General features: G+C 40.6%; 3 protein-coding genes across 4 annotated transcripts; all 3 read left to right on the plus strand.

Annotated features, from left to right (window-relative positions):
- The first annotated feature begins 37 nt into the window (after positions 1 to 37).
- dapp1 (dual adaptor of phosphotyrosine and 3-phosphoinositides) lies at positions 38 to 6,663 on the plus strand. Of its 2 annotated transcripts, XM_088319475.1 has the most exons (10): positions 38 to 122; positions 378 to 480; positions 796 to 918; positions 2,896 to 3,029; positions 3,240 to 3,370; positions 3,812 to 3,859; positions 3,964 to 4,026; positions 4,380 to 4,465; positions 6,052 to 6,139; positions 6,423 to 6,660. In XM_088319475.1, the coding sequence occupies exons 2-10, from the start codon at positions 422 to 424 to the stop codon at positions 6,444 to 6,446; spliced, it is 756 nt and encodes a 251-aa protein (XP_088175601.1). In that variant the 5' UTR covers positions 38 to 122; positions 378 to 421; the 3' UTR covers positions 6,447 to 6,660. The 2 variants fall into 2 exon arrangements, with proteins under 2 accessions (XP_088175601.1, XP_088175663.1); XM_088319537.1 differs by lacking the exon at positions 38 to 122 and having other exon boundaries at positions 796 to 913; positions 6,423 to 6,663.
- A 529-nt stretch (positions 6,664 to 7,192) lies between these two features.
- Positions 7,193 to 11,288, plus strand: lrit3b (leucine-rich repeat, immunoglobulin-like and transmembrane domains 3b). The gene is given in 7 exon segments (XM_088318994.1): positions 7,193 to 7,453; positions 7,528 to 7,902; positions 7,982 to 8,067; positions 8,723 to 9,010; positions 9,109 to 9,168; positions 9,808 to 10,126; positions 10,128 to 11,288. Coding segments are annotated over 7 exon segments (1,365 nt in total). The 5' UTR covers positions 7,193 to 7,346; the 3' UTR covers positions 10,258 to 11,288.
- A 1,500-nt stretch (positions 11,289 to 12,788) lies between these two features.
- On the plus strand, positions 12,789 to 26,349 carry enpep (glutamyl aminopeptidase). The gene is made up of 20 exons (XM_088318660.1): positions 12,789 to 13,544; positions 14,250 to 14,391; positions 15,263 to 15,397; positions 15,496 to 15,616; positions 15,713 to 15,867; positions 16,402 to 16,515; positions 16,592 to 16,726; positions 16,818 to 16,883; positions 17,272 to 17,337; positions 17,427 to 17,587; positions 18,226 to 18,308; positions 18,645 to 18,781; positions 19,290 to 19,345; positions 19,427 to 19,577; positions 19,686 to 19,759; positions 20,806 to 20,910; positions 21,061 to 21,234; positions 21,752 to 21,892; positions 23,478 to 23,559; positions 24,880 to 26,349. The coding sequence occupies exons 1-20, from the start codon at positions 12,898 to 12,900 to the stop codon at positions 25,024 to 25,026; spliced, it is 2,892 nt and encodes a 963-aa protein (XP_088174786.1). The 5' UTR covers positions 12,789 to 12,897; the 3' UTR covers positions 25,027 to 26,349.
- The last annotated feature ends 98 nt before the right edge of the window (positions 26,350 to 26,447 follow it).

Genomic DNA, 26,447 nt, shown 5'->3' on the forward strand with positions numbered 1-26,447 from the left:
AAAGGCATCTTCAGTGCCGCCTACTGAGCGGGAGTACGATGTGAGGGCGTTGAAAACAAAACACAACAGGATTGACCATCAAAGTTGGAGTACAGTTAAAAGAGAACGACTTGGACTTTTTGGTGAACAATTCAATTTCACTTGCAAAACATTTTATTCAAAGATGTAAATACCTCAAGGCGAAGCCTCACATCAACAGTTGGATGAATGACCTCAAGTTGTTAAAAAGAAATCGCTGTATGAAATGGTGTACAAAAATGCCCATAGACTATTTTCTATAATGGAACGAGTAGACTCAGACTTAAAATGTATTTCCTGTAAGGCGTGCCTCTCTGCCCGCTTTCACTTCTGCTTAACTCATTGCTTCGAAATAATAGGTAATGAGGAGCTGTTGTTGCAGTGAGTGGCTGCTCTTGGCAAGATGAGTTTTTCTGGTCATGCATCTTCTCAGGATACGCGTGATGAGCTTGTAAATTTGGGGTAAGACTTCCTGGGCTCGTTAACTCTCCAGCAATCAGAAGCATTATTAACTACTAACCTCTTTGAAGAAAATGGCACTGATGTTTTGTAATATTCAAAATATTAACTCACTCGACTGTCTACTTGAAATGGTTGTCGGTGTCTTTCACACTGCTTCTGTATTTTATTGACCTGCAAAGCAGCTGTGGTCTGTGATTTTTTTTTCTTTTAGGTCATTGGTTAACAAAACTGCTCCACAAAGAAAAATGTTATTTTGAGCCTTGTCTACAACCTGTAGTATTTCTTCATGGACCTCTAACTTCTCTTTTATTGTAGATGGTACCACTATGATCTGTCCCGCCATGCTGCTGAAGCTCTCCTCTTGTCCAATGCAAGTGATGGAAGTTACCTCCTGAGAAACAGTAATGAGGGGCCAGGCTGTTTTGCCTTGTCTGTAAGGTCAGATTTCGGACAATATGTACAATTATCTAAAAAACATTTGTCACAATTGTGTTTAAAAAATAAAAATAATAACCTTCCAGTCTTATTAGGGAAGCCCAGAAATCTTTGGACATTTCCTCCAGGTCCCCCTAAGGAAACCTGAGGTGGAAGATACAGTTCAGCATTAGTTAAGTGTGCTATGATGCCTTCTCTTGGTTATACAGTGAACCCCCGGTTATCGCGGTTAATGAGGATCGAGACCACCCGCGAAAACTGAAAATCCGCGAAGTAGCGTCGCACCTTCAAAAAAAAAAAAAAAAAAAAAGACAAAAAAAACCACCGTGTATATATATATACTTCGCACCTATATATATATATATATATATATATATATATATAAATATATATAGGTGCGAAGTAGCGGCACACCTTCAAAAATGCTTAAAAAAAAAAAAAAAAATATATATATATATATATATATATATATATATATATATATATATATATACACTGGTAGAAAGAGAGAGAGTGAAATTCATGTTATAACAAAAAAACATTATTATTAAAACTTATTTTTTTTATTCCCCAGCCATTATTTTTGTATTTATTCAATTACTTCTTTTTGTATTTATTTAATTACTTTGACTTTTACCTGCTGGTACGCCGTCCGGTGTGCCCTGTGAATGTTATGATCCTCCAGCAGAGCTGGAGGATTGAACAGGACTCTCCAAACGCAGTCACGGGAAAAAAGGTGGTGAGACAAAGATATTTATTATAATCACAATATAGTCAGTGTAATCAGCGCGTCTCGCAGCAGCTGACGAGACGATCGCTGGAGGAACGCCCACACAGCTGAAAAAACAAAAACACACGCGGCATGACAGGCACGGATCATGACAGGCACGGATCATGACTGTGAAATGAAAGGTGGCATTCTTCATTTATTTATTTATTCATTCATAACTGACAGCCTCGCGCTCCGCAAGGTGCTCCTCTTCGGCTTACTGTGACGCGAGCATGCCCTCCTCCTCGGGAGCTTCCATTCGGTTAAACTTAGGGCCCGCTTGGCAACGCCCGTGCCCGGGGAAGGTGCTCATCTACGGCTTAACTGCCACGCACGCCGGCCGGAGCTCTGATACGGTCCGAACCGCGCGAAACGTCGCCACAAATCGTGTCCGGGGGAACCTGTTCTTCTTCGTCCACTCTCCTCTTCGGCGCACGCCGGCCGTCTAGCCGCTTCAGCGCCCCCTTGTGCCGCTCGGCGAAACTACAATGCCCCCGAATATTTTTTAGACCCGCGAAGCACTGAACCCGCGAAAGGTGAACCGCGAAGTAGCGGGGTTTCACTGTACGTGCAAAAAGAAAAACCCTCACTGAAGAGGCAGCCATAAATTGGCATAATTTGACATTAAGCTTCCATAATTGTGGCATAAATCTAACGCCATAGTGGCTGTGTTCTACAACATGATCGACAAGGCAGCGCTCTTGGGTCATCTTTAAATTTGCCAATTTTACTGTCATGTTTTTGTGTGACAAAAGGAAAACATAGAAAATGTCGACTAAAAAAGGGAAAATCCGACTACTGAGATCAGCAGATCAAAAGTTGTGTAATTGCTATCTGACAGTTTTCACTGAGATAATGACTACTTGACCACATCCTCGATTCTTTCCTAGCACACCACGTGTGTGGCTTTTACAGGGGAAGCCGTTCTCCTCCCCCACATCAGAATCCCTGGCACGTCACTGTTACATTCATTCATTCACAGATAATCGCACATCAGAGGGAAAATCTCGCAACCCCCCTCAAGATTACACCAGACGTCGGATTAACAAACACGGCGATCTCAGATTGATTCTTGATGGTGGCGCTTGTTTGAAAATAATTTTTCGCAATCACAATCTATGCTCTTAGCTTTGCTCAGGAGTATATTTTTGTGTCCTATTAGGTTTGTGAAAATTTCAAAATGAATATTGTGTTTATCTTCCAACCTGCAGGGCAAAGGATTCAGTCAAGCATTTTCATGTGACACGCAAAGACAATGGCTATGTGTTTGGATTTAGCACATTTGCGACCCTTAAGGACTTTATCAACCACTTTGCCAATCAGCCTCTGGTGGGAAGTGAAACAGGTACAACAAATATGAGCTCACGTGATAGAAGTGTTCAATAATGTTCTTCAGTTTTCTTTCTCACTATTAACATCCACGTTTCCAAAGGAATTGCTATTTGAACTTAGCTTTTGTTGCTCATCACAATCCGAACTAAATAGAGACGTAATTGAATGAATCATTCTTTTTGACGTGGATGCTGTTCATTCTCAAAATCTCCCCATGTCTTAGGAACTCTCATTGTCCTCATCCATCCATACCCTTGGAGAGTGGAAGAGCCGGCCATTTATGAATCTGTGCGGGTTCACACAGCTCTGCAGACTGGGCGCACAGAAAATGATCTTGTGGCAAATGCTCCATCAGTAAGACACTCCAAACCTCTGATATGATAAGGATTCACTTCATGACAACCTATGTTCTTTCAAAGAAAGTTCTGCTACTTACTTGGTTTGTGCTGGAGCCTATCCCGGCTATCTTCAGGCCGTAGGCGGGGAAACACCCTGAACTGGTTGCCAGCCAATCGCAGGCTGCATTCCTCCCTTAGTCGTTTTTACTTTTTAAGATCCATTTTCACTTGAATTGTAATGTGCATGGATATTGTGAAATATTGCCCAAAAAAATGTTTATCCAAAAAAATGGCCTGACTCAGAGAAATTACCAGCAATTTGAATGATTACATTACAAATAGACTCTTTAAAACACCAATTACCATGAGGATATTTCACTTTAAAGAAAAACTATATATTCAAGAACAAAGTTGTGACTTGAGTTTTCCTTTCAAAAGTCAATTGTTGTCTTTTCAGCTCGGTACAAAGGAAGGGTATCTGCTAAAACAAGGAGCATTTGTGAAGGTATGGGCAGCAGACAAATTCGAGCCGTCATATGTACTGTAAACATTTCGTGTGTCGTGAAGTCATTCATATTGTTCATATGTGATCAAATTCTTGGCTTGCAGAGCTGGAAGCAAAGATGGTTCACACTAAGCAGAAATGAACTGAAGTACTTTCAAGACCAGATGGTTAGTACATTCTACGAAGGGCTGGGCTATATATATATATATATATATATATATATATATATATATATATATATGCGATAGACTTCTTCAATATCAATACAAAATGCCTTCAATAAAGTGTTCAGAAGAAAAATAAATGCAAGAAAGCCCCCCCGGCATTCTGTTTTCCTCTGCATAGTTCTTTTATTGTAGTTGATCTTAAACTTATTGAATACATTTCCTTTTTGTAATGATATTGTCCAATGTTAATGTTAATGTTCAGCCATAACGCCCAGCCTTAATTGTTCTTCATTAAATGGTCTGCAACGCGACACCTCCAGCACGTTTTATGCTTTGTTTCATTTTTTTTGTAGTATGAGGAGCCCATTCGAACCCTGGACCTGAAGGCATGCTCTGCAGTCCAATTTGACTACTCTCAAGAAAGAATCAACTGTTTCTGGTAAGAGATTAACTTGAGTGGGTAACTCCATGGATAGTTTTTGCCTAAATCTCATTTGAGCATGAAATAATTGCCCATCTTAGTTGCTGTTTGAAGAAATATTACTGTCTACCCTTGCAGGTTTTCTCTTTCAGGAGGCTTGACTAGTTTTCAAAATGGTGGAGGTCAGGGAATGATGGTGTTTCTTTTTCCTTCCATTATACCTATAGCCAGCACAGCTTCAATGGCTTCTCTTTTCACGCCCCCACCAAAAAAAAAACTGCAAAAAAAAACAATTGCAGGGTACACATTGACAAACAGCTAACCACACATCGGGACAATTTAGAGTGTTCAATTAACTTACCGTGTATTTTTATGGAACGTGTGATAAAACGAGTAGCCACAAGAAAAGTCCTCACAAGATGGGCAGAGCCTGGATTCGAACCCTCAACCTCTGTCAGGCGGATGTGCTGACAAGTGGGCCACATCTCAACCCACCTTACAACGCAATGCAATATGTACTAGAATAAAACTATAAAGTACAATGAAGTTTCTCCACTAGTTAGGGTCAAGGGTTCATTGGTTAATGAAATGAAATGTACCAATCACAATTACCGTTAAATCAATGAATCCATCTACCCGTTATCCGAGCCACTTGTCCTCAAATTTAATTAATATACTTGTTCTCTATGTCGATCCGACACACTGCACGTGAATACAGCCAAATTGTTGTACTCGTGACGTGTACTGTCTGTAACCGATTTCATTGGTGGTTTGGCTAACCCCCAAAATTGGTCGTCCCTTAATACTTAACGAGGTCAAGTGTATGTTCGCAGCCAGTATCACGCAAAACCGTCAAGAAAATAAGTCCATCAAAAGCACAGTACTTGTACATTTGAATGTCCACAATTATATAAAACACACCCCGCTCCACTTTCTAAAGGCTACAAGTTGGTTTTGCTCCAGTCTTAACCCAGTCTAGGGCTGCTTTCACCACCGCAGCGCAAATCGCCATTGAATTCGCTGCTTCCGCATACGTCACTCCGAGTTCAACGGAGTGGTAACTGCACTTCCAGGAAAGCAAAAGCGGATTGATAAAGGCGCAGGCGCCCCCCAGTGGACTTCTACATTTATTACATATATAGTGTCATTTATGGGTTCAATCACTACCGGAAGGCCCTCCAGCCACCAGGTTGCAGATCCCTGCATCCAGAGGTTTTGTTCCGACAAAGTCCCAATTGTAATTTTTTAATGAAAAGTGATGGTTGGAAAATGGAATGAGGATGAATTCCTGGCAAGTACAACAGGGTACACACCTTTTGCTTTGTCGGAGCCTGAACAGCAAAAATGTCTTGCTAGACAGAAACATCCATCCATCCGTTGTCTGTTCCGCTTCTCTACACAAAGGGTCGCGGGGGTGTTGGAGCCTGTCTTGGGGCAGTAGGCGGGGTACACCCTGAACTGGTTGCCACATGAATTTCATTTACAGAGCAATGGTTGCAAATTGTGACCCAAACTCTAGTTCATGGACACCTTGTCATGTTTTCAGTGTTGCAAATTCTGACCTGTATTTTGTACTTAATGCAAATTCATAATTGCCTCCACAGTCTTGTCTTTCCTGAGAGAACATTTTATCTCTGTGCAAAGACTGGCGTGGAGGCAGATGAGTGGATCAAGATTCTCAGGTGGAAATTGGTGAGCTTTTTATCTACTTGCTGTTGCACACAGTGATGTACCCGAAGGCATGTCCAACATTGCTGCAGTTCTCAGAGCAATACACGCAGACTAAATGATCCTACCGCACTTTCTGAGCATCAGTTGAATTGTCGGGGAAGTTACAATGTAGTTCATGAATAAGTTTAAGGAAGTTCTAGTGTCTGATGGAGCATTTGCCCCCACAATCAGCATAAACACTTTTGTGTAAGGTTTAACCTTCATCTTTTTAAACATGTTGCTTTTGATTTCACTTTTTTCTCAGTCCCACACACAGAAAGGTCGATGAGAGCCAACTGATCGGAACATCACTGGAGAACACGCCAAACTGAAGGAGGGGCCCCGTTCCTTAATTAGACTGACTATGATGCCATTGTGCCACATTTTGTGAGAACATATTATTGAAACAAATGCCATGCTTTGATTTTTGCTTCACGTTGATCGGTCTTAACATCTAAGACGACTGTCGATGTGTTTTATCTGTATTATGCGAAACCAAAATAAAGAAAAGCAGTGTGAAATGATGATTTTTTGTAATTCCTCCGCCTTAACGCGTTTGCGCTCAAGCTTCCGACATGACAGTTTAAGTATGCACGTTTCCTCGGTCAACCACGGAGTAAGCCTCTTTGGACGAGTTTTCATTTTTAAAGGAGCTACGGTGTCAAGCGCATTTAACAGAGCGACAAGTTGTTTGTGAATGATCAATGGAACCAAAATAATGATGAAAAAAAAAAAGCGGTTGCCAGAGGGAGCGGCTCAGAGAGCGCAGTGGTGGTTGAAGAACGTCTATAGCTTTGATTGTGGTCAATCGGCGCGCTACTTGAATTGGATTTCTGATTAAGATTAAACCATTCTAAAATTTAAATTCAAAATTTGACGGTCCGACAAACTTTTGACAGCATTAACATTCAATGTAAAAGTGCTTTTTGAGGGGATTGCAAAAGAAAATCTTTTGCGTTGGTCTGCTGTGTTGTCTTTAAGGCCTTAAAGGTTCGAGCCAACCGTGGTGTTGTGATTTGTTATACTGACTGAGCAGTGTGGGATTACATGCTACTTTTAAAAAGTGTAATCCCAGCTAATCTGGGATTGCGTTTCACTCGTAACCGTCGATCGCAAACTCAGACGAGACAGGAGAGACAATATGGAGATGCAAAGGGCCTGCGGAAGGAGTATATTTCTCGAATGAAAGATGTATTTGGTCGTTTTCCTTCACATCCTGCTAAATAATTTCCCGGTCGTCCACTCTTGCCCATCCTTATGTGCCTGCACTGGAACCAAAGGAATGGCAGATCTCAGGTCGAGTGAATTTAAAAAAAAATGTATTTATCAATGCAAATGTCACTTCTAACCGCTTTGTGTTTTTACATCAGGTTGGTGCAATGCAGTGACCCTGGAATATCATCTGTTCCCATCAATATTCCCGCTGACACAGTTAAACTCCGTCTTGAAAAGACGCTGATTACGAGGGTGCCCAGAGCGGCCTTCTTCAACCTGTCAGAGTTGCTCTTCTTGTCGCTTACCTACAACTCCATCGCAAGCATCCACCCGAGCAGTTTTCTTAACCTGAGAGCCCTGAGAGAGCTGCGTCTGGATGGAAATCGGCTCACTGCCTTCCCTTGGGAGGGGCTTAGGGACATGCCTCGCCTTCAGACTCTGGGTCTTCACAACAACCAACTATCTAGCCTTCCATCTCAAGCGGCACTCTTTCTTCCCAACATCACCTACCTTGACATATCGAGTAACAGGTGTGACCAGCTGGAAAAGAACTCCTCAAAGCAACCGTTTCTATTCCTCCCATATGCTTAACTTTTCTCCTCTTCTCAGGTTGACTATGTTATCCGCCGAACTGTTGGACCTTTGGTTCCCTTTTCCAAGCCAACAAGGGAGATCAGTACAAAGAAGAATTTTGGGTATGAATTTACACAGCAATTAGCAACAAGGCTACAAGCAAGATATCAGCCTGTAGTCTCCTTCACAAACTCCTTCACATGTTGTCAGCGCCGGAGACAAAAATGTGCGTTCCGACTTCATTCCCATCAAAACTATGCCACCAAACCAGAGGTAAAGCCAAGAGGACGCAACACACCTGATTCAAACGAGCAGGATACCTATCAGGCTTCTTCAGAGCTTGCCGATGAGGGATTTGTCAAAATAATAATAGACTCTAGCTTGCTCAAAAAGAGGTGAATCTTTCCCCATCTTTGCTTGTGATTGACAGAGAAAATCGGGAAAGCTCCTTTTACACCCAATCGTAGCACCCACCAGTTCCAAACGGGTGTTGAGGAACATTCCTCAACTTTTACCCTCTTTTTGGCACTTGCCATAAAATCCCAACTTCATTATTTGCGAAAAAACAACAGCTTCAACATTAACTCGCTCGTCGTTGTAGTGTATTCCAATAATATAGGTTGAACATGATTTGCGAATCATTGTATTGTGTTTTTATTTATGTTTAATACAACATCAAAGCGTCATTGGAATTCGGGTACATGCAGTACATCAATCGTTAGGAATCTAATGGATATATCTAATATCTAAAATCTAATCAATTGTGCTGATACGTAGGTCTCCATGACAACCCATGGTTGTGTGACTGCCAGATCTCCTTGGTGGTGTCACTGTCAATGTCTCTGGGGAGCCCTGTGGTTCTCATAGACCAGCAGCTTCCATGCAGCAGGTCTTTAGGTCAGTCTGGGATGACCAAAGCTGAGCTCCCCCACTGTAGGAGACCCTCAATTCAGCCTACAGCCACGCGAATCACTTCACTGCTGGGCAGGAATGTTATTCTCCGCTGTGATGCTACCGGCTACCCCACGCCGATTTTGACATGGGTCAAAACCTCAAACTATGCGGGTAAGGCTTGAAACGTTGACCGCAATCTGGAGGCAAAATTGTGTTTTGAGCTGCCAGTCCAAAATGATGTGATTTTTAAGTTCTCTGATCTCGCTCAGATTGCTGTCGACAGGACATCGATGGCGACAAGGAAAAGCTGCCCAGGAATTTGAAAAGTTGTAAGATGTATTCGCCCTTCCATATACTATACTCTTTGTTGTCTCAACATATATTTTCATGACATGTTTAATCGAAAGGAACTTCAATTCATAATTGTTGCAAGTTGAAGTGCAATACTTTGACTTCCAAAATGGCCGTAAACACAGAGGAGCCGGTTCACAAAAGCACAGACAATGTTGCAAACTTTGGTGGCTAAGGTTAGCAGCTTTTACAAAGTGACCATTTTTCCCAAAAAACAACTCATGAGTTTAAGTCCCACTAAGAAACAAACAACATGAGTTACATCATTTTCAAATTGTTATCTATAAGAAGAAAAGAGAATATTGGCAGTATTTGGATTTGGAAAGGCCATGTAAACGCATGCAAAAGCCAGAAGAGGCTCGAATTCGTGACCCAACTAAAGACACCCAAGTTACCCTTTTCCTAACCCAGATTTTGGGTCATATAAAAGCATTTGGTTTGCCTCCATTGAGCAGGACATTGATTTGTGCTCTGAGTATGCTCAACCGCAAGGAATTCGGTGCTTCTCGCTTTGTGAGGAGAAGCAGCTCGGATAATGTTTACAGTTATTGAGCTGGAAGGATTTAAAAATTTTTTTTTTTTAATCATAGATAAGTGACGTTGAATTACTGTTCTAGCCATGCAGGGATCTCCTCGAGTTGGTGTGCGCTGGTCAATAATCAGCCTGGATGACTTAGCATTAAAGGATGCAGGTGAATATCGCTGTCAAGCTCGGAACATGGCAGGAATATCGGAAGCTCCCGTTAAGCTAAAGGTGGTGGGAGTCACACGGCTCGCCCGACTCCCAAAGAAGATGTCACAGAAGACTCTACCTAAGTCAGCATGCAACAACAAAAAACCCAAGCGCAATCAAACGACGTCTCTGAAAGACAACCAGTTTCCGCAAACAATCACGCCGGCGACTCAAAAGAACAACACACAGACATTTCCTGTTATTGTCCAAAGTGTTCCCCGTTTACAAACGCAGCAAAACGAAACGTCCAACGAAAATTACCCCTAATAAAGAGAAGATCAGCAAGTCTACAGTCGAGCAATCTGACAACACGATTTCGATATCAAACTTATGAGTATGACATTTGGTTCACACCCGAACGATACGGCCCCAATCAAAATCTTAAGACCAGTTGAAAAATAGCTAGAATGTAACCTGCTGCACATTTGGCTCTTAATCAGGTTTGACGTAGAGCGACAATATACAAAATTTTCAATCAGGGGAACATGCAGGATGGTCCAAATGGGGGTACACGTTTCATTTTTTGGGGTCGTTTGCGTTCCATAATGCTCAGGATCGTTCCAAAAAATTGAGAAGGTCTGTTTTACTGCGTCCAACCTCAGCCGCAATGTCACGCTGCGAGAGGTCTTGCGAGCCGACCACATTCAAAAAGAGAACGCTTCTTCGCTTTAGCCATCACGAGGGCGTGGTCGTGTGTATGCCTGACGGAAAATGAGAATTCGGGGCAAATTTTGGCATTTAAAGCCTGCGCTCTTCAACTTTTGGTAAACAACCTATTTCAGTTTTTTGGATTTTCGTTACGAGTTCCAAATGCTTTTTGTCCCCACTCCCCCTTTTGCATATTGTACCTCTACTTAAATCGTCTTTAAGATCCAAATGTGACAAATGCAAATTTGAGCCATTTTTCAACTGGTCTTAAGATTTTTCTCAGGTCTGTGTTTTCAGTCTATGTACTGTGTTTTTTTTCCAGCACCCCTGCAGAGGTAACACACTAACGACCTGTGATGGGCATTTCAGGAGTTTATGATATTTTTACATCAACCTTTTCAGCAATGTGATCAAATGTGTGAAAGGGTCTTGTTTACGGTTCATATGGATTACTGATTGTTTTTTTTTTTTACGGACAATGTTTACTGTTACTTGACTGCTACTATTAAACTTATTGAAATGTTTCTGATTCTGAACATGCATGTTGGTCAGCTGTTCTGCACTTCTGCCGCAAATGAGCAGAAACATCCCAAGACCTCAGCTGATGACTTGGCAGTTTTAGCTTGCCAAAGTCATGATCAATATTGTGACTTTTACAGTAATGTACATTTTCATAAACGTCACTTATGTATGTAAATAAAGTGATTTTCTTATTTTTGTCATGGTTTGCATCATTTTTTGCTTCAAAAGTGTTGTGACCTGTTGTTCGCCGACTTATCTTGATTTATCGGTTGCTAAGCAGTTGCTATGGGCCTTTTAGGCTTTGTTGCTATATTATGTCGTAAATATGTGATTCTTCGCCCAAGTAAATCTTTAGTCCCATGTTTTACAACTTGCGTCACGCTGAACCCCAGGCCCCCATCCCGGCTCCTCTGCTCCACCTGAATCCAACCTTGGTCCTGCAGCGTATGCCTTGCACCCGCCCTCCGACTCTCTTCTGGCCTTTCCTGATCTGTCGACAATTTGGATTTTGATTTTGAATTGAGTTTCATGTTTTTTTCTTGTTCTTTTGTATGTGTCTGTCTCGTTCGGTTGTTGTTTTGGTTATTGTGTCTGCTCGTTGACCCGATCCCGAGTGTTATCCAATCGTCTTCCTCTGACAATTGGTCTAGTCTAGTTGTTCCGTCGTCTCGTCTGTTTGCTTGCATTTAATTCTTTGCTTTCTTTCAGTCCCTCTTGGTTCATTGTCCTTAAAAGGCATGACGACTCTTTAAAAACTCTGATTTTTATTCTTTGGCTATGACCAATGGTCCCTCAAATATTCCAGAAGTCAGACTACTGATAATGGGCAAAACCAATTTTCCAATATTTGGGAGAACCTTCTTCCAGAACTGACGAGCCACATAATCCAAAATATTACTCCAGCATGAACGGAACTAAGAGCTGAGTTTCTCTGTGTTTGGCAAGGGAACACAATCCTGATCAAAGGCTTGAGAGAAGCGACGAGCAGTGAGGGGGTTAAAAATCCGCCAGCTGCGTTCACTAGTAGTAGTTTTAACAGCAGCAGAGAAAAACACGACATCAAAGAGCACAGTCATATGATCAGTCGATAACACCTCCTTATCTTCACCGTCTTATCAGAAAACTGGTTTTGCCAGTATTTCATCGGAAGTGCATTTTTAACACAAATGTTTAATAGTGTAGGTTTTATGAAAAATAAACGCAGCCGGTCTTGACTTAAATACTTATGTTGCTTAATCAGAAAATATATCAAGATGATATTTAACTGTTATTATAGTGCAAAACTGCTCATGGAAAAACAAAATGTACTTAAAATAAATATATATATTTGTACATAGCAAGTATATACTATATGTGCAGGTATATCTTGTGTCACCAGAGTGCAATTGTGTCATGGAAACTTTTGTGTTACTCTCTCAGCACAATGCAAAGTTATTTTTTTTTAATTACCTCCCTCTGTTAATGATTATGTGAAATATATCACAACTGCAATAAAACTGTAATAGTTAAGTTTGTGTTTTTAGGTGTCAACATTATTTCTGCAAAGCTACACACATCCAGCGGAAGTTCTGCTTTTGACCAAATGGCAGATTGTTGATTTACAAGAGGAGGCGTCTCTTACTGCTCCTTGGAGAATGCCTTGCCGCTGTGGCATTCCCCTCAGTTTCCTTGTCTCCACCCCTCAGCCAGACCAAGATCAATTGACGCTAGCATACATTCTCTACTCTTAAACCGACAACGTCCAGCTGCAACTTCAGTTTGGAACTTGAACAAATTCCATGCGCTGTAGGCATTTGAGCATTGGATGTCAATGATGGTCGACAGCTCGGACTTGGAGCAGAAGAAGCAGCATTACTGCATCCGTGGAAAGCATGTAGTCATCATTTGTATGACTGTAGTCGTCTGCTCTTTGGCAGTGGGTCTTGGGGTGGGCCTCTCTAGGTCTGACACGACCACAACAACCACACAGTCGACACAAGCCCCTACGGCAAAGCCTACACAGACCCCCCAACCTGGTCGGGGGCCCTGCAAGCCTTCCATTGACAGCAGTGGTGATTGGAAGAATTTTCGTCTGCCTGACTATGTGAAACCGGTCCATTACGACGTGCTGCTGCAGCCAGACCTTGTTGATGACACCTACACGGGGACCGTGGATATCCAAGTGGAAGTCAGCAAGCCTACCCGCCACCTGTGGCTCCATATTAGGGAGACGTTTGTCAGTGACAAGCCCAGGCTGAAGCTGCTGGACAGGCAAGGAGGGCAGAAGCATGTGGCAGTCAAGAGTTGCTTTGAATATAAACCTCAGGAGTATGTGGTGGTGGAGGCTACAGAAGAGCTGCCTGTCACCGGCCCTGGCGAAGTGTATGTGCTCAGTTTGGATTTCCAAGGGTGGCTGAACGGCTCCTTGGTGGGATTTTACAGAGTCGTTTACACTGAAGCAGGAATCAGCAAGTAAGTGCTAAATGGTATAGTGATTATATTTGTTCTATTTTACATTTTCTGCAGAAATATATCATATATATATATATATATATATATATATATATATATATATATATATATATATATTAGTGCTGTCATGTGATTAATTTTTTTAAACTCATTAATCACAAAAAATTCCAAGATTAATTGTGATTAAGCACTATTTTTTGCAAAGCTTATAACAGATATTTGCTTGAATAATATCTTGTAATTGATGCCAAATCACCAAATATGAAGTATATTTAATTTAATGTTCGAATAGCTTTCTTGGATTCTTGAATACGATTTAAATGGAGACTTTTGCAGACATTTATTTTCGAAACATTTCTCAAAACTGCCCACAAGCGCCACACTCCAGCAGTGTCGGCTTGCAAGGCCCAGTGGTAACTTAAACACAGTGTTTTTTTCTGAGATGCGCTAAAGACAGCTAATATGGCACAATATGCAAATTATTTTTTAAGTAAATCAAACTGAGTTAAAATATTTAACTTAGTTGCATTTTTGGGGATTAATCACCTGAGTTAACGCTTTAATTTTGACAGCCCTATATACGTCTAGTTCTTGGTAATGTGACTGTTTGCCATTGATGATGAGCAAAGCTCAGCTCAGCTACACGTAGTGTAAGATGGGTTAAAAGTTTCTGTTTCTGGACTACTTTTGCATTTATTCTCTCAGAAAGATTGCTGCGACTGATCATGAGCCAACCGATGCCCGCAAATCGTTTCCCTGCTTTGATGAGCCGAACAAAAAGGCCACCTTTAAACTCTCCATCATTCATGACGCTGCTTATGATGCTTTGTCCAACATGCCACATGAGGTATGTATTTTAGTTGCAACTACATCTGAAAATGATATCCAACATTGATTAATGTCACGGAGATTAGCTGGCAACCTGTTCAGGGAGTACCCCACTTTATGTTCAAAGACGGCTGGGATAGGCTCTAGCCTGCCCGCGACCCTTGTGAAGATAAGCGCTTCGGATAATGGGTGGATTGATGAGTAATATTAAAATGTTTGGAAACAGAAAGCGCAAAATATCACCATTTGTTTCGCATATTTACTTAGTAAGGCTCTTAAAAAGCATTCATGAACTTAAAAAGCTCGCACGTTCCAATCCTTATATTTTTTTCCCCCTACACACACTTTATTGACTCAATTGTCCCTCTCTACACGGTGAGGGGAGATATCAACAGTTTCCAGACAAAGCGCATTTGGGGGTGCTGTGCCTTTGAATAGTGCACCAATTGGCATCTCTCCAGTATCATCTTCCAGATCAACCTGTACTGTCAGCTTTTTCTTTCTCCTTTTGTTCCTTATTTCTTGCCAGGTTTTTTTCTGTTTAATATGATTTTTTTTTTTTTTTTTTTTGCATTTTACACCAGATTCAAAGCACTTCATTCTGATTTACTGCCTGTATTGCATTTTTGGGCTGTATGTGTCCAGGACATTACGAGGGACTCGTATCTAATATTAGTGAACAGATGACTCAATGTACGTGCGCAGGAGAGAAGAGGCGATACCATCATTTCTACGCTAAAAATAAAAATTCAAGAACGACAAGGATGGACACTGTGAATATCAATCCAGAGGAATTAATCATTTGCCGCTCTTTTGTGGGCCCGATTTCAGCCATGCGGACTGAATGACATGCACATGAGCCTCATTAGCAATTTCCACTGTCTGTTCAGAGTACCCCCGAACTTCTGCCTGGCAATAAAAAGAGGACCTCATTCCAGAAGTCCGTTCCAATGAGCACCTATTTAGTATGTTTTGCTGTGCACCAATTCGCTCATGTGGAAAGAATATCTGCCCGAGGGATTCCAGTGAGTTTAACAACACTGCTTCCTACTATTGTTCCAACTTGACACTTTGTGATTTTACAACAACCAGGCACCCAAATGAATTTTCTTTGTCTTTCTAGTTGAGAATATACACCCAGCCAAGCCAGTTATCAACTGCAACATATGCTGCAGACACAACCAAGGTCATTTTTGATTACTTTGAGGAATACTTCAATATGAACTACTCCATCTCAAAACTGGGTAACATTTTATTACTCAATGTTAATAAAAACTGTGGAGCGATAATTCCATGCAGTGTGTGTGCGTGTGTGTGTACCTCATGTACGTGTTTTAAAGACAAGATCGCCATTCCTGACTTTGGCACTGGTGCAATGGAAAACTGGGGACTCATCACCTACAGGGAGACCAACTTGCTGTATGATGACAAACAATCCTCCTCCTACAATAAGCAGAGAGTTGCAAGTGTTATTGCCCATGAGCTGGTTCATCAGGTAATGCTTGAAAAAAAAAAAAAAAAAAATTGAATAGCAGGAAATTTGAATGATCGCTTGTGTTGTCATATTTTTTGGTTGAAAATGCCTTGGCCAAATTCAGTTAAAATCCCTTTCATATCGAACATGCTCATGTTGTGTATTCCTGGGAAAAAAAATGAGAAGCACTTCATAGAGTAGGTGAAGAGATGAACATCAATTATTTTCTCACCTGCCCCGGGAGAGGATAGAAAAAATATTGCCGCCATGCTTGCAAGGAGGTGTCAGTTGGGTCATTTGTAATAAAACATACAAATGATTGTCTTTTACGACGCAACCCTTTTAAAGACAATAAACAATAAACCTTCACCTTGGTGAGTACGGTCATAAAATCTTTGGTCTGAAGTCTGATAACAATCAGATGTTCATGCACGAGAGATTTTATTATCTGATATCTGGTAATGCCACTGATTACATTTCATTGACTACAATTAAAGGAAAAAAAATGAATTCCTGTAAGTATTCAACTTGACTGATTGAGCTGTGCCTTTGCAGTGGTTTGGGAATATTGTGACGATGGATTGGTGGGATGACCTCTGGCTCAATGAAGGCTTTGCCAGCTTCTTTGAGTACATTGGTGTGGAGAAAGCCGAGCCCAGCTGGGGCATGGTAATTTCATTAGCACCGGAAAATAGGCCCCGTTTTACGACGGCAGCGCACTGACTCGTGTCTCCTTCGTACACAGCGTGACATAATGATCATCAGTGACGTGCTTCCTGTTATGGTGAATGACGCCCTCCTCTCGTCCCACCCCATTATTGTGGATGTGTCAACCCCCGCAGAAATTACCGCCGTATTTGATGCCATATCATACAGCAAGGTTTTACTCGGGCAAAAATATTTCCTCGCATCACTGGATTCAACATTTATGACGCCAGTATTGGATGAGGTTCATTCTTCTTTTTGTCTAGGGAGCATCAATTCTCAGGATGCTTGAGGACTGGATAGGTAAAGATAATTTCAGAGCTGGCTGTCAGGTACATACTGTAGCCTCTTGTTTGAAAACATAATCCTGAGACTTAAGGGCAGGCGTGGGCAAACTACGGCCCGGGGGCCACATGCGGCCCGTTAAAGGTTTTAATACGGCCCGCCGAACTTGAATGAATAAAGCTTGTTAATGTTTTATTTTCTAAATACTATGTTTTTTCAAATTGTTTTATTGAAAATTATATGTATTTTTTTTTCTCCTAAGAGGTGAGGTTACCAAAACACTCCTGGTTCCGGCCCCTCTGTCAAATTTTAGAACCCATTGTGGCCCGCCAATCAAAATGTTTGCCCACCCCTGCTTTAGGGGATGTTCCAATCTTATCTCAAGTTTTATGTGAATTCATTTCCATGTTTAATCCTTCTTTCTTGTTTTTGCAGAAATATTTAAAAGACTACTACTTCAAGAACGCTAAAACAAGCAACTTTTGGGAGTCTTTGGCAAAAGTATTTTTAGTCTATGTCTGATGCTTGATTGAGATTATACGATCCGTGTATTCTGATCATTAAACAAAAGGGCATTTTCCACTGCATAGGTTAGTGGGTTTCCGGTTGGAGAGGTCATGGACACATGGACCAAGCAGATGGGTTATCCAGTGGTGAACCTGACTGTCACAGAGGCAAAGACCACGTTGAACCAAAATCGTTTCCTCCTGGATCCGAATGCCGATTCGAACCAACCTCCTTCACCTCTTGGGTAAGAAATACGTTGAGTGATACATTTCTACACATCATAAATGAATACATTGAAAGACAGATTAAAGTTTGACAGAAAACGTACAATACAATACCACTTTATTTGTATGGCGCATTTCACAACAGCTGGAGCTGCATCTCAAAAGGCTCCACATGAAAACATTGTCAACTTATACCAGATTCTGACAGGAAGAGAAACACATGGAGAAAGAAAGAAAAATGAGAAAAAGCACAACTCTTTCTCCAGCAAACGACTACAAGAAAAAAAAATCATTTCAACGTAAACTACGGGGATGCTCTCTGCTCAGCCAAACACAAAAAAACTTACGATCCTTCCTAGTTCTGATGAAGAAAGATGCAAAAGATAAGGCACTTGAAAAACATTGGAAGAACCTTTAAAGGAAAATGTCGGGTGAAGGCTTGGCAAAGAATAGCCAGGCAAACTCAGAATTTAGCCACATCTATGGCCGCCAGACTTCAAGTGCTTCGATAGACTGCAAATAGTTTTGCTCCAAATATTCAAAGATATGCTTTCATTTACATTTGTCACATATTCAAAAGCACATGAAATCGACATCAAATGTATTGTTGTGTGAACTGAATTGATCTTGTGCTTTTCTGCCCCATCTTTTTCCACAGTTACAAGTGGACTATACCAATCAAGTGGCACTCCGTGAAGAGCAATAAGAACATATCCGTCATGTTTAACAAGACTCAAACAGGTAGGATGTTGCGCTTCAAAAAAAATTTTTCAGGTTCGTTTCAGGCTCGGGCTGGGTTAATCTTTATTACTGATGGTGGGTGAGGTGAGAAAGATAACGCTGTCACGACGGGTAGCAGAACCCAATTTGGGGCCGTCATTCGCCACCCGCCGGAGGTCCCCCGATAGATGACCAATCGGGTGCTCAAGTAAAGGTCAGATGGGAGGGATTCGGGCCTGGACTCGAAGGAATCAAAAGGGCGAAAAAAAAGTGACTGGAGGAAGGAATTTGATTGGGATCAACATAATCGGTGCTGCACTGGTTGATGTCAAGTCAAATTTTAGGGTTTTTTTTCAGAGCTTGTTCTGAAGGACTACTCACCTTCAGTGGACGGCCTGCTGAAGATCAACAACGATCATATCGGATTCTACAGAGTCAACCACGACAGCCAGATGTGGAACGAGATTAGCCAGCAACTTCAAGACAACCACTTGGTATATTTACGTCAAAGTGCACATATTTACACCGCCGTATAGTTATTTGTTCTGGTTAAAATGCTGTTCATAAACGAAGGTACTGGCTGTCAGGTACATATTGTCGCCTCTTGTTTAAAAACATAATCCTGAGACTTTAGGGGATGTACCAATCTTTTCTCAAGTTGTATTTGAATACATTTAGGATTACGAAACCCGAATGGTTAAATTGACATTCGGTGGAAATGCACCATGAAAGAGATTGTCGACCGTAATTTCTGTTTATACTTTTTAAGGAAACACACCAGAGGATGGTTTTTGTTCAATATTGTACCTCACACGTTGCAAAAACATGCACGGCCGAGGCCTCTAAATGAGGTCGGTTAGTAGCTGTGAGTCAGCTGATTGGATGACACAGGACAGAGCTGACGGGAACAAGAGGAAACAAATACCTAACGAGCAAGACATATCATGCAGTAATGTAAACGACAAAAAACAAAAATCATGACATCTTTTCTCTCTTCAACAGGAGTTTGATGCAGCTGATCGCACGAGCTTCATTGACGATGTGTTTGCGCTGGCAAGGTAATGTATGGGGCAAAATTACAAACGTTGTTGTTGGTAATCCATGTATAGTAAAATCGTAAAATTGAACTCTTTGTTCAGGGCAGACATAATAGATTACGGCAATGCTTTCAACCTCACCAAATATCTTAAAAAGGAGACTGACTACATTGTATGGGACCGGCTGGCTGCCTCGATTGCCTACGTTTGGAACATGCTGTCAAGCAATCCTGATCTCTTTCCAAAATTCCAGGTGAATGAATGAAAATGCAGACTCATGAAAGGACTATTTCTTGTCATTACTCAACAAATCCTAAATTACTTATCTCCTTTTTTCATAACCCCCCCCCCCCCCCCCCAGAAACTGTTCCGTGATCATGTAAAAGCAATTTCATCTTCACTTGGGTGGAATGATGTCGGAACACAGACAGAGAGGTTTGGCAAGCTCAGCAAAATCTTCTTACATCATACTCTTTAGTAATATTTTGTCTAACTAGACCTGTTGCTCTAATCTGACCAGCTGTGGATTGACCACCAAGTACATCAATCGGGGGGCAGATGCCTGGTGGGCAGGCAGTATCTTGGGGCCAATTGAGACACTGATATTTGTTCCTCTTCATTTTTCTAAGAGACCAAGTCACAATTTAGAGGGGGCAGCCTATTATTCTATTGTTATTATAGACAGTAATTGAACCAATTAGGACAGGTGCGGGCAAACTATGGCCCGGGGGCCTTAAACGTTTTAATCCGGCCCACAGAACCTGAAAAAAATTAAATGACTAAACCTTGTTCGTGTTTTATTTTCTAAATACCGTGGTGTGTAAAAGACATGTTTTGTTGTAATGCTTTTATTCACTTTTATTTAAAATTAAATGTATTTTTATTCTCCGATGAGGTGAGGTTACCGAAACACTCCATCCATCTGCTCCTGGCCCTTCTGTCAAATTTTAGAACCCATTGTGGCCCGCCAATCAAAAAGTTGGCCCACCCCTGAATTAGGATATAAGATGAACGCGGCCCCACCCACAGATATGTCATCAGAGCTGCTGAAAAGTGAAAAATCACAGATATTCTGAAAAACCGCTCTTGTCTCAATTCTCGTGACAGCAACCAATGTTATTTTAGTTAACGAAAACTTACGAAATAACCTCAGAAACCTGATGTGCAATCAAAAAGTAAAGGCATTCTTTTTAAATCAGCATCTAACAATAAACAAATTTATTTAGTATGAGCGGGCCTTGAAGCAAACTCATCACACTTTTTAAAATCTTGGTTGGTGTCTTTGCCTTTTCCGAATTTTATTAAAAAAAAAATCCAAATAAAGCAAAATAGATCGAACCTGCTGAAATATAATGGCACAGCAATTATTAGATTAGATATTAAAAATGCAAAGGGAATTTTTTTGTTCCCATCCATCCCTGGATTTTTCCAAGTGTGACTGTTTCTGATCCTGTCAAGTAATTGTTGGATCTTTCTGTCAGGTTACTACGGGAGACTGTGCTCAGCATTGCTTGTCAAATGGGAGATCAGGAGACACTAGATCAAGCGTCAGAAATCTTTGACCAGTGGATTAGCGGAAATCTTGGGTTTGTGACTGTTTTCATGTGACTCTTTTTTTTTTTTTATGTCTGATTTATACTTAAGGTACAAAACTCAGTTTGTAGCAGAATGACTAGATTGACTTTGAAGAGCAACCCTCTGCCATTGAGTCACTAAAAAGAGAATTTTATTTTCAGCAATGTAGCCGTCAACCTGAGGTTGCTCGTATATCGTTATGGCATGAAGAACTCCGGCACTGAAGAAAAGTGGAACATAACGTTTCAGCGCTACAATAACACCAGCTTGGCTCAGGAGAAGGACAAGTTGCTGTATGGACTAGCCTCTGTCCAGGATATCAAACTTCTTTGGCGGTAAGTAAATTATCATCGTCGAAATGTTTGACGCAGAAAAATTCTCAAGCAAATCTTCTGTGTGGTTCATGGCAAATTATTTGAGTACAGTAACTGTGAATTTGTTTATAAAAAGTCAAGCTGTGTCACCCAATAAACTTTTTAGAAAACACTGTAAATCGAGTAGACTGCAATTAGTCACACAAGATAACGATATCTTGACTGGTTATTGATGAAGTTGCATACTTTTAACTTGGAAAAAAAAAACTTGTCCTTTCCAGGTTGGTATTCGTTTTCTGTTTATAAAGTGACAAATATTTGGAGCAAAAAGGTGCTTGTTTCCGCCTCGATACTCTCCTCAACACTATGTTGTATTATTAATTTCATTAGTTTCAGCCCAGTGCAGTTACTGTACAGCCAATAAAATTAAATTATATCTTAAAAGCAGGCTAGTAAATTCAAGAATCACTTATGAGTAATTTACAATACAATTATAAACAGATGCTAAAAAACTTTTTTTTTTTTTTTTGACCAACAGTCTCCTGGAAGCCTCGAAAGATAAGAATGTGGTGAGGAGCCAGGATCTGTTCACTCTGGTGAGATATGTGTCCTACAACCCGCTGGGTCAGAGCATGGCCTGGGACTGGACCACGCTCAACTGGGACTATCTGGTTAACAGGTCAGTGTTATACAACCAATCGGCCACCGTGCCGCCCGACTTAGCACACGCCTCTCAAAATTATTTTCAACTGCTAATTTAATGTGCAAAAAAAAAAAAAATAAATCCCAAATTGAATACGCTGTCATTTATTATAACGGGACAAACATGGCAACGTCGCACAATGCCACCACCATTTAACTTCACAAAAGCAAACTCCTTTGTTACGTCATCTTTAGACGTGGCTAGTAACGAGTTACATTTACTTGAATATGTTTTGGGAAATGTTGTACTTCTAGGAGTCCTTTTAAATCACTATACTTTTTATAAACTCTAATTGAATAGATTTGTGCTTTTGTCAGACCTCCGCCAGGCTCTTCCAAGTGACTGTGTTTACATAATCATAATCAACGATCGAAAATGTCACTCAGCAATGCCGACTATGCGGACATAGATGAGGAGGAACACCCCTGGCCTCACATCAAAAGAATGTTCCCCTTAAAAAGGGTGTGAATGTATGAAAGGCCAAAATTTCGGCAAAATTTGAAAAGAAATGAAAATTTGCCAACTTAGTTTAGAGTTGGACGTTTTTGTAGGTCTTAGGTTGTCGCACGTGCCTCCAACTTTTGGTAGATCTTGTTCAATCGGTGTGCCGTTAAAAATTTGTAAAGGGCGCAACAACACAAAATGACCTCATAAAAGGATTGATTAATTGGCCAAGACTGTGTGCCAAATTTGAGATGTTTTCAAGTATGTTTAGACCATCAAAATCAGTATCATTTTTCTTGACCAAAAGCATGTTGCCATGGCAACAGTGTTTGGCAAACTACAAAGCACTTCTTTTCCTGGTCACGTTGAACATCTTTGGATGAAAAATCCACATTTTTAAAACAATTGGATAAAATGTGCAGTTCTTTTTCAAACGTGACCTCTATAAAAGCCCACAAATTGGTCCAAACGTGAACGAAAATTCAAAATGGGGGACTTCCTGTCAGGTTTAGCCTATGTCTTAAAGAGACTTTTTTTATAGACTGTTACATATAACTCCAAAATTTTCACAATCTTGGTGACCAGGGCTGCTTTGCAAAAAAAAAAACAATTGTGGAGGCATTATCGAGCCATTTAAAAAAAAATTCCCAATAACCTAATAAAATAAAAATTATTGATGCTATTGCCAAGTCTGATGTGTTTGCAAAGTTCCATGAGTGTTCGCACATATTTAGCCCGTCAAAAGTTGTGTCGTTTTCTCTGGGAATTGAGCGTTGCTAACTAGGTGTTGCAACATCGTGAAGACCTAAAAACTGTTCTGACCAATATGATTTCAATCTGGTCAGCTGCTGGGAGAAAGAAAGTCATTCACTCATTGTTCCATGAAAAAAAAAAAAAGTTCCATATTAAACGGCCATTTACAATGGAAATTTTTTTTTGATTGAAATGTGCTGTTCCAAAGACATTAAGGGTCATGTCACTTCTTATATTTCACCGTACAACACCGAATACGCTGCAATTCAGGAAATATCCACGTTAGCAGACCACTGCTCCCATTACCGATTCTGTTGTCTTCCTGTGTTCTGTTGATTATTTACTAATCAATTTTCTCTTCCAGATACACTATCAATGATCGGAGCCTTGGCCGCCTTTTGAATCAGATTTCAGCCAGCTACAACACAGAGCTACAACTGTTGAAGGTTAGGAATAATCTGTGTGCAACCTTATCAACAATGGTTTTAATGGCTGATAACTGTAAGCGTGGTAAACAAATGCAGCAACACATATTTTGACTAGACCGTTGATTTTTTTTTTAATGTTATCTTTAACATATTCTTTCTTAACATAAGAAGAAACACCCACAGTTTCAAGTGGACAAAATCTCGTGGACTTCTTTAAAATGTCTTATCTTCGTATCTTAAAATATCTTCACCATAGAGCATGATCAGTGTCTCGACGCTGACAAATTTTCAGTTTGATTTGGTCAACGGGCTCGACGTAGTACATTAAAATGTGAAATAAGACGTTTCTTGTCGCCACTAGGTGGTGAAATAAAAAGATTGTTGTATAGATGTCTTCATCTTCATCCATCTATCCATTATCGAAGCTTGGAAAATATTTTGTGGACGGAAGGATGAATATTACAATTATTAAAGTTAACATTACTATTCCAGCTTTGCGTCTTTTGCCATCCCGCAGGAGTTTTGGTCACTTCCGCTCTGGCTTTTACCTCGTCGCGTCCGTTGTGGCTTTTGTAATCGCACTGTAGTTCAATGTCGTTGCGTTGTGGCTTTCGCAGTCGTGCTGAGCTTCAGTGTTGTTGTGTTGTGGAGTTTGCAATTGTTTTGACCTTTCTCAGCTACCGTAGAAAAAACATTTTATTTTGATTTTTTTGCTCTCATGAAGACAAATAAACATCCAAAGTTACTCTGCAGTTACTCAGTACGTGAGTAATTTCTTTCAGTGAATACTTATTCACCATCACTCAATTATTTGGAGTATAATGTTTTACTTTGAGTTGAATCCGATTATTCTAAAATAACAATTCTGATTTGAGTACAGTTTTTGGCTTCCTTAGCCACCTCTGGATATGATGATGTATCTTGTTTTTAAAAGATACTTTTAAAATATACTAGATATTACATTTTCCACTCCAATATCAGCAAATGAAATGACGGCCGTCATTAGCCTCAAAGGTGTGTGGCTATACCCTATTTCATATATTATACACGACAGGAGGGGATGCGATTAGATTCAATATGAAATGATAATCCAATTTGCATGAGTGGGATTTAAGTAGGATGCTCCGTGGTGTGTCTTGGCACTAAAATTAAGGACTCAGTATGATTTTATTTATTTATTTTAAAACGGACAGTGCTATACAAACTGTCAGCAAAATTCAAAATCCAATTTTTGCTCAAAACATCAACTTTTTCTTCTCGTCTACTTGGATATGCACTGACGTGTGGTTGAAAAGCAGAGAGGCCGAGTGTTGAATGTGACGTGTGTTGATCTTGCAGATGGAGCACTTCTTCAGTGCGAATCCCAATGCTGGCGCTGGGGAAATGCCAAGGCAGCAGGCACTGGAGGCGGTCCGAAATAACATCAAATGGATCCGCACGAATGAGAATGAGATTCGAGTGTGGCTCGAGAGCAATGTCTACTAACTCAGTAACACTTCGGGGAAGTCAAAAAATGAACCTCCATTCCTTATCTGAGCCACTTATTGTCATATGGGTCATGGCGCACTGGAGCCTATCCCAGCCGTCTTTGGGCACAAGAAAAATCCAAAGGACTTCAGTCCATTGAGAATATGCTGCATGATGTGAAATTCACGGGGTCTTTGTTTGTATTCCTCCATTGCCTTTGTTCAACCAATCAAGTGTCCAAAAATTGTCTCGTGCCTGAGGAATACTAATATTGACCTTGCTTTTCAATCTATAGAAAACATCTCGATTTAAAGGCCCTGTATAATAAAATCACTGTTTTTTTTTCTAAATGCATTTTATGTTTGAAGGTAATATCTGAAAATGTGTCAACTAAGAAGAATGTAGTTGTGAAAATTGTGGCGATATACTGTAACATTGAACTGATTTCCACCACTTCTTGTCATGCTAATTGACGACCGTGGCTGATACCATTTTTACTCCGCCCTCTGGCTCATTTGGTTTCAGGTATTCATGTTTTGTTCCGAGTCAAATTTTACGTAGAGAAAATATATTTTTTAGATTTATTGTTTATTAACATTTATGACCACAAAACCCAGAAAAAAAAGGCAATATGGCCGCTTAGATCACTTTTGTAAAATGGTGCAGTCAAATATTTAGCTCCACCCACATTTAGTCCAACGCTGAGCTGCGGGCTGTTGCTGAGGTGAGCCCTCAATGCCTGGCATGCCTTTTTTTAGTGCCAGCTATCTAGCGAGCTCCATCAGCAAGCCGGCTACTTCACTTTAGCGCCCATCAGGTGGACGACTCGGCTATGCTGTGGTTGTCCTTCTCCATTTTTTATTCTTTTACCGCTGCCATGCTGTGGTTGATCTTTCTCCGCTCTTTCCTATTCATCTATGGCGGCTGACTTCCACCCCAACAGAGTCATGGCGCTGCATGTTTATCTGTGTCGCTCCTCGGGCTCGGCTACAGAACGCTTTCTCCCATATTGTGAATTTTTGGAGTCCTGTGGGAGCTTGTATTTCGTTCCTGTGGATGGCTTTCGGCGCACACGCCCCCAATGTTTGAGAGCGTAGACATGGATTGATTTTTCATGATATTTAAGCCTCATTTTATACACTTTGTTTTTAAGTCATTCACATTGCAAGATATAATTTTGTCATACAGGGTCTTTTGACACTCTTTTTGTAAATTGTGCAAGTAATGTGTAATTGTATTCACAGAAATCGATGTAATCAAATAATAATGTGATGCAGTCTGGACTGAATAAAATTGTTGCAAATTGAGTTTTAGCAGGATTTTTTTTTAAGAAGTAAAACTGTAGAGTTTCTTTTTTCATTGTCATTCCCTCCTGCTTGCAAACGTCCACCATCATTCCTGCCCCCAAAAAGTCACCCACATGACAACCGAATGACGAC

Source organism: Idiotropiscis lumnitzeri, chromosome 1 (genome assembly GCF_059441095.1).
Source record: "Idiotropiscis lumnitzeri isolate Australia: NSW breed Sydney's pygmy pipehorse chromosome 1, RoL_Ilum_1.0, whole genome shotgun sequence".
Lineage (NCBI taxonomy): Eukaryota > Metazoa > Chordata > Actinopteri > Syngnathiformes > Syngnathidae > Idiotropiscis > Idiotropiscis lumnitzeri.